This window comes from Microtus pennsylvanicus, chromosome 11 (genome assembly GCF_037038515.1).
Source record: "Microtus pennsylvanicus isolate mMicPen1 chromosome 11, mMicPen1.hap1, whole genome shotgun sequence".
NCBI classification, from domain to species: Eukaryota; Metazoa; Chordata; class Mammalia; order Rodentia; family Cricetidae; genus Microtus; species Microtus pennsylvanicus.
The window spans coordinates 8727630-8735835 of NC_134589.1; the positions used below are offsets into that span (position 1 = coordinate 8727630).

Consider the following 8206-nt stretch of genomic DNA (forward strand, 5'->3'; position numbering starts at 1 on the left):
CTGACTGGGAGGTGGGAGCTGGACAAATGGGGATCCCATGAAGCAAGGGCGTAGGGGACTGGGCTCCCATGACCCAGAATGGGTTCATGCTCAATGCCACTAGAAAGAGAGACTGAGCCCCACCGGCTTGGCCTCCCAGCCCTGGACAGAACATTGTTGCCAAATCCTTGCACAGACCTGGGGCCAATCTTGGCTTCAGCAGTGGGGGAAGAGGAGCTGTTAGTGAAATGGGGTTCCAAGGCCCACCGTGGGCAAGGGTGGGACTTGGGGGTGGGGAAGGAGTCACGGGACTTCACACATGGTGGGGAGGGGTGGGGAGGGAGTCTAGTTTTATAACTTCTCTGTTGCTTTTTTTTCCCTGACATTCCTTTAAATAAAGTCCTATGGGGGTTTTGATGGTTTTTTTATGAGTTTTCAGTATGTGCCGTGGCCGTGCCTGGTTCTAAGATTCCTACAGTTCCTGGCCCATTCACTCCCAGCACCCCATCTCCCTTGGCACAAACCTACCAAACATCTGCGGAATGCATGTTTTCCTCAAGATGACAAGACTGTCCCTCCCCAGAAGGATGGGGCTAGAGCAAGGTCTCATTTGTGGCAGTCTCTCAAGGGCCTTTCCGCTGACCTGAACCCCTCCCCAAGAGCCACTTGATGTAGGCGGTGACAGAAAGTCTCTCAAGCTAAAGGGACCGTTGCCCACTGGAGGTGGCAGCTCAGAGAACACCTTCACCTCCAGATGTAAATACTCAAAAGGGAGATTGCTCACGTTGGCTGTCAATCCCTGAGCATCAGTTCTTCTTTCCTGCCCTAGTCCATGTCTGGATGGGAATCCTTAAGGAAAATCTCAGGGGAGGGCATGTGAACCCCAGACTTTTGAGACCACCCGCGGAGTCGCTTCAGGACCTGGCCTCTCTGAGCATGGTTTTATTCTGGAGCAAGAACGCTGCCTTCCAATCAACTGGGAAAGACATTCCTGAAACCACAGCCATCTTGTCTACCACATTCGCCTGCCTTCCATGCCTGGCCCCAACCAGCAGGACCTGGTCACCCAAGGCCCAGGCTGGCAGTCGCTTCCACATTTGCCTACCCCTCCCCAGACCCTGGAGCACCAATCAGGCCAGGCCTTTATTTCTCAAACACAGGCTAACTGGGAGTCCTGATGAGGGTGTGGTAAACGGGCTTGACAATGAGATGGAGATGCAGTGCATTCTCCACCAGGTACTCCGAGTTGCGCCTCTGCAAATCTGCGTGGACCAGGAAGTCGCCAGCCTCCTCGCTGCTCTGATGGAAGCTGTAGGCGTGGCGGACCAAGAGGCGGCCCTGATGGCGCGCACCCACCAGCACGGTCTTCTGGAAGCTCACGCCTGCCGCGTCTCCACTGCTGCTGGCCGGCGTGACCACCAGCCGTGGTCTTCCGTCCTCGGGGCGTGCAGCGGGCAACGCAGTGCCCGCTGCGTCCGCGTAGACGGGCCGCAGGCTGACGGGCAGCCAACGCGGGGAGAAGAGCACGTTCCAGGTAATCCGGCGACCCGCGTCATGGCCGCTCGGACCTAGTTGCGTCTGGAAGCTGGTGCTGCGATCGTCGCGAGCCGGGTTGTTGATGACCCAGGGGGCGCCCCAGGCAGGCGCGAGGTAGTTGCGCGGCAGGAAGGCGCTGCCGTTCACGTGGAAGAACTTGGCGTAGTGCAGCGGCGAGGCGGCGTGGAATTGGTAAGCTTGCAGCAGGAGGTCTGCCACTGCTGGGCCGTGGCGCGCCAGCGCGGCCGAGCGCGCCTGCAGCTGGAATAGCTGTGCTGGCGGGATCATTGGGTAGCGGATGGCTCGCAGCGCTCGCTCGGCCACTGTGGGGGGCGGCCGCGCGCGACCCAGCCACGCCTCCAACGCATGGAACAGCTCCAGCTCATCCTGCAGCACCAGGTCCGAGCGCTGCAGGAGCTGCGCCAGCAACTCTGGGCTCACGGCGCCCCACTCGGCGCTCCCCGCCACGGCCGAAAGGTTCCAAGCCAGGAACTGCAGGCAGCTCTCACGCAGAGCTTCATCCCCGGTGCTCACTGCATAGTGGTACCAGCCCACAGCTGGGCCCGCGCCTCCAGCCAGATGCGCACGCATGTAGTCAGCCACACCTCGCTGCAGGGATGCCACACGGTACTTGGTGGCCAGTCTGTGCAGCGGGATAGCCTGAGCTAGCAAGATGGTCAGCTCACCGCAGTACAAGTACCTGCAAGGGAGTTGAATAATGGGCCCTTTGAGATGGCTCAGCAGTTAACAGCACTTGCCCAGGAGACCAGAATTGGGTGCCTCGAAACCACCTGTTCCGACTGGAGGAGGGCACCCATATTCACATGCCGGGGGAGGGGAGAGAAACTAATAATAATATTTTAAAATAGAAATAGGGGCAAGGCAGTGGTGCTGCACGCCTTTAATCCCAACATTCTGGAGGGAGAGGCAGGCAGCTCTCTGAGTTCGAGACCAGCCTGGTCTACAGAGTGAGTTTCAGGGCAACCAGGACTACACAGAGAAACCCTGTCTCAAAAAAACATTATCATAATCATCACCATCATCAAAATAGGAAGATCAACAGTGCTGGTTCTGGACAAGGCCACCTGCTCCATCCCTAGCTGGTTTTCCCAAAACACAGCCTCTCTTGTAATCAGGCGCTAACAGGACGAATGGGCCCTGAGGCTTCCTGTCTTTCCTTAAGTTCCCTCCCGGCTTATTCAAACATCTTCTAGCTTCTGGTGTTGTAGAAATCACATGTATTTAACGAGCATCTCCTAGATGTCTAACTATAAGCTAAAATGAAAACAAGCCACTGATAACCTCGGAGTCCACAGTCTGGATTTAGGTGCCCATCTGACCTCCTCCTTGCCACTAGACAAGGCAAGTCCTTTAACTTAGGTAAATCTTAAACTTACCTAGGAAAGGGGAAGAGCCCTGCTCTGGATTATTGTCACAGAGAGAGGATATGAAAAATTGTGCTACAGAGTACATAGCCAACCCAGGCTACTTCCTATGCCCGGATCCCCTCCTCTTTGCAACTGGGTCTTTCTTGCTGTCCAGTTTCCCTTTCCTTGTTCGCTGTTTTGATGTCTCTGGCTCTCTTACAGTACTGCCCCCCCTTATTCTTCCTGGCAGGCCCACTGGCACACAGCACCCCACTAGGCCCTATGGAAAACGCTTCTCTTTTTATCCCTCTTCATGATGCTTGGAACTTGAAAGTGATGTCTGGAATCTGCAGCCACCTTGTCTAAGCCATCAGAGTAGGGTTTTACCTCCTTAGACTATTTTACAAGTCTTTCCCTGTGCAGGAAGCAGAGAGGCAACACAGACCTACTTAACCTTTTTGCTCCATAGCCCTGTGGTTCCAAAACCATGTGCAGGGTTAAGAAATGGCTGGTCTCTGGCTGTAAAGGTGGCTCAGACGTTCTGGAGGTCCTGAGTTCAATTCCCAGCAACCACATGGAGGCTCACAACCATCTGTAATGAGATCTGGTGCCCTCTTCTGGCTTGCAGGCATACATGGAGGCTGAACACTGTGTACATAATAAATAAATAAATCTTAAAAAAAAAAAGAAAAGAAATGACTGATCTCAACCCTAAGACTTGAAAGAGACCATCCAACGATCTGTCATAAACTCTCTTGGCCTGGTTTGTAAGTAGCTCAGAAGAAACTCCCAAGGGCAGGAAGTGGTACAAAGGCTCACAACAGGGAAGGCAGTAGAAGCAGGGACAAAGGAGCTGAGTGTTGTGTGTCATGCTATGACTTTTGAAAGTAGATATAATAACCTCTAAGGCCAGACTTCTGTGACCCTGGAGGTGGAGAAGTTGGGGGGCTGTGGACAGAGTGCAGCATGGTGTCCTTCCCCTACATACCTGATGAATTTGTCAAAGACAGCAGCGCAGTCCCGGGGTTCCTGCAGCAGCACCTCGCTCTGGTTACTCAGCAGCTCGCGGAAAAGCTCACTGTGCATCCCCAGCAACAAGCGGTGGGTGTGGAAGGCTCGGACCTCATCGGTGCCCACAGCCTGCACCCGCAGGACGACGTCACTGGCGTTGCCCTGCTTCAGCAGGTCCTGCAGTCTCTGGAGCAGCATCTGGGAGTGGTTGATGGAGGTGCCTGCTGCCTCCCCACCGACATCGGCTCTCTGAGCTGCAGCAAGAAGAGACATAACATAACCTCAGCAGCCACCGGACCTACAAAGGGACCAAAGGGTTGACATATGTGCCAGCACGTGGGAGAGGGTCTGAAGCCCAGGGAGGGAGCTGTGTGCACACACGAAATACATGAGTATCCAAGAGTTCGTCCTGGTTGGGCATGGTGGCCCCACGCAGACATAGGAGTTAAGGCCTCAGAAGCAAAGTGGGCTCTGGTCAGGAAGAAACCGTGAAGCATGAGCTGTTGTCCATGAGACAACTTCAGGGGAAGGCGAAGAAAACTCTGGGTCCCCACCTCTCTCAAAAATGTGTTAGAAGTGGCACACTCTAGTGTGCTCACTGCACTTGTCCTGTGGCTGCTGTGTGGCAGCGAGTGAGCCAAACCCATTTCTCACGTTTTCTCATGCTCGGGAAAGCTTAGAGGAGCAGAACAGACATGTAGCAAGTATATAAGTGAAAGGGTGAGACAAGAGGATTACCCTGAGTTCAGGGCCAGCCTAGGCTACATAGAAAGTATCAGATCAAGGGTTACTGCTTAGCAAGGCCCAGTATATAAACGGGGTGGGGGGCATCTGATGGCTCAGCCAGTAATGGTACCCGCTGAAACCATGAATTTTATACTGGGGCCCCACGTGGTATAAGGAGATAACTGATTCCTGGAAGTTGTCCTTTGACCTCCACCTGTGTCCAGTGGCACATGAGCACACACACATACGCACGCACACACACACACACACACACACACACACACACACACACGGGACCCACGTGGTATAAGGAGATAACTGATTCCTGAAAGTTGTCCTTTGACCTCCACCTGTGTCCAGTGGCACATGAGCACACACACATACGCATGCACACACACACACACACACACACACACACACACATATACGCACGAGGTAAACTAAATAAAATATGATTAAGGAGGGGATGGATCCTGGAGACAGAGAGAGAGAGAGAGAGCACTCCCTTGGTAAAATGATTGACATATAAGCTTGAGTACCAGAATTCTATCCCTAGAAGCCAGGTTAAAAACAGCTGGTTGTGGTTGCACGTACTTGCAGTCCCAGGACTGTGGAGGCAGAGGCTCCCTGCTCAGCCAGCTCATCCTCATCAATGAACCCCAGGTTAGTAAGGGACCATCTCAAAATACAAGGTAGAGTAGATGAGTAGATGGTGCCTGCGGAACAGTTCCTTGACCCTCTGACTTCCACACACACAATATAAATATATATAAAATTGGAAAATAACTAAATGCACAAGTGAGCACTCTGAAGCCAGCCAGGGAAAGAATACACAGAGACAAAGGGAGACGCCCCTAGGGACCCTTGGTGGGAGTGGGCTTGTGGGGCTGGGAAGAACAAAGCTGAAACAGCAGGCATGGGTTTTCTTTCTGTCTTTCTTTCTCTGTTTCTTTCTTTCTTTTTCTTTTTAGTTTTTTTGAGATGGAGTCTCTCATAGCTCAGGCTAGCCTTGAACTCATTACTAACTAAGGTTGGCCTTGAATTCTTAATCCTCCTCCCTCTCACATGCTGGGATTACTGGCATGCACTACCACATCCAACTGGCAAGCTCTGAGACAGATAAGGGACCCAAGGAAGTACCATGGGCTGCTGGAGGAATAGGACTGTAGGTAACTGAGGGTTGAAGCTGGCGTCCCCCATCCAGGGAGGCTGTGGGGTCACATGGGGACACAAACTGAGTTCTAGAAAAGACAACCCCCAGCCAGAGCAGGGCAGGGAGCCTGCTAAGTGAGAAAAGAGGGTGTCTAACAGTTTGAGAACTGCAGAAGGGCACCGGCAGACAGCTCCTGCGCATGTGAGCGCGCACACACGGTGGGCACGTGGCTTATGTGTGGATGGTTGAAAGGAAGGCTCACAAGAGTGACCATCTGTGTGTGGGAGAGGGAGACCCAGCAAGAAAGGGAGCAGCTGCCGGGCGGTGGTGGCGCACGCCTTTAATCCCAGCACTCGGGAGGCAGAGGCAGGCGGATCTCTGTGAGTTCGAGGCCAGCCTGGTCTACAAGAGCTAGTTCCAGGACAGGCTCCAAAACCACAGAGAAACCCTGTCTCGAAAAACCAAAAAAAAAAAAAAAAAAAAAAAAAAGAAAGGGAGCAGCTGCTGGTGAATTTCCCAGCCCTGCCTCCCCAGCTGTCACTCTGAAGGACCTGAATGCTGATGACGATGACGTCCCCTTGCGGCCTCTGCCTGAACCCAGCTGCCTGAGACGATGAATAGTGGGTCTTTTGTCATTAAGACCCCTGCCTGCCGCCCAGCCCCTCTTTCCCGGGGATGCTGTCCACCCCTTCTCCCTTTTGAAGACCTGTCCTTGGAGATTTCCGGTCTCTGGGTGTTCTCCGTGGCTGACTGGACCGCGCCACCTCCTGGCCAACCCTAGGTAGCTCCTAGGAGAAGTTCTTGCCCCCACCCCTTGCCTTTTTCCTTACCAAGAAGCTGACCCCCTCACAGCCCACTCACCTGCACGAGTGGCCAGTCCCACCAAGGCCAGGGTTGCCCAGAAGCTTCCCCAGGACCCAGGCTTGCAGTGGCCTTTCCTAAGCATCTTGGTGTTCTGTCCCTAAGTCTACTGCAGGGACAGTCAAGTCCGGAGCACTCCAGTCCCATCCTTCCTCCTTATATAGGATCCAGCAAGGGGACTGTACCCCCTTCCTTCCCAGCCTCCCTCCCCTACCAGTCTCTGCCATGGATTGGTTGAAGCTGGCCCCTGCTGTTGCCTAGGCAACTAGTTAAGCCAGAGTGTGGCAGCCCCGGGGGCTATTGTGCAGGCCTGGGCCCCCAAGGGGAACAGATCCGGACACCCTCCTCCCCCACCTCTCCGACAACCCAGCAAGGCTAACTGCTCCTCTCTGGAGAAGTTTAAGCTTTCTGAAGGGCAAGCAAAGGGCTTTGGGACCCCTGGCAGCCACCAGCCCCAAGGCCCCAGCCCCCAGGCCCAGCCTCCATCCTGGCACAGGGCATTACTTGGCAGTGTCCTGGTGAGCTGGCTGCAAAGGGAAAGACTGGAAGAAGCAAGGAAGAGCTGGCTCAGGGTTCTGCCCCTCCCCCTCTCCCATTTTAGGGTGGGCCAGTTCTCCAGAGGAGAGGATAAGGACCTTGAATAGGGGTATGGAGCAATGGGGGTTGTTCTCGTGCTGTTTGTGAAGTTCCTTCTACTCTGGAGAGGGTGACGGGGCCCTTAGTGAAGCTGCACAGGGACTACCATCTCCCACCAGGGTTGCAGCCTGTTTCCCTACCCAGACAGCCCAAGACTTTAGTCCACCCCATGCATGCCCCCACGCCTCAAGATTCCCTCCCTAGACCGTGTCTCTCACCGGCTTCTGACTAGTTTCTAGCCTTGCCCTTCCCAAAGTTCCAAGAAGACGTGCGGGCAAACCTTGCACTGTAGTTCATGTATAGGGAAACTGAGGCAGGGAGCTAGATTTCAGTCTCGGTTAGACAACACAGGGATATGTTCTGACAACAAAGACAACGGAGACGAGGAGGGTGGGGTCCAGAATCCCTTGAACGTGTATGCATGCCTGTGTGGGTAGTGTGTGTTTGTGTGTACATGTGTGTTCATATGCATTTGTGTTTACACTTGTATGTGTGTGTGTTGTTAAGACAAAGACAATGGGGAGGGGAGGGTCTAGAGTCCCATTGTGTGCATGTCTAGGTGGGTAGTGTGTGTTTGCGTGTACATGTGTGTTCATATGCATATGTGTTTACACTTGTATGTGTGTGTGTTGTTAAGACAAAGACAATGGGGAGGGGAGGGTCTAGAGTCCCATGGACGTGTGATGTGTGTGCATGTCTAGGTGGGTAGTGTGTGTTTGTGTGTTCATATGTGTGTGATGTGTGTATATGCATGTGTTCGCACTTGTGTGTGTGCGTGCACATGTGTGTGCTAAGATCTCACCTTTGCATGGAATCCACAGGATTTGCCCCCTTTCCTTGTGAGAGAGACGCCCTTGAGGCTGACATATGGGAATAAGTGGATCCTGGGAGATCTGAGTTTCTCAGAGAGGCCAGATCCCGCTCTGGCATTGTGTTG

The 8206-nt window shown here is 53.7% G+C and overlaps 1 protein-coding gene across 2 annotated transcripts; it reads right to left on the reverse strand.

Moving 5' to 3' along the window:
- Positions 1 to 237: 237 nt before the first annotated feature.
- On the reverse strand, positions 238 to 8206 carry Btbd17 (BTB domain containing 17). 2 transcript variants are annotated; one of them, XM_075990024.1, is made up of 3 exons: positions 6634 to 6814; positions 3871 to 4147; positions 238 to 2215 (listed from the first exon to the last, which is right to left on the reverse strand). In XM_075990024.1, the coding sequence occupies exons 1-3, from the start codon at positions 6716 to 6718 to the stop codon at positions 1141 to 1143; spliced, it is 1437 nt and encodes a 478-aa protein (XP_075846139.1). In that variant the 5' UTR covers positions 6719 to 6814; the 3' UTR covers positions 238 to 1140. The 2 variants fall into 2 exon arrangements, with proteins under 2 accessions (XP_075846139.1, XP_075846140.1); XM_075990025.1 differs by lacking the exon at positions 6634 to 6814 and adding an exon at positions 8072 to 8206 and having other exon boundaries at positions 1018 to 2215.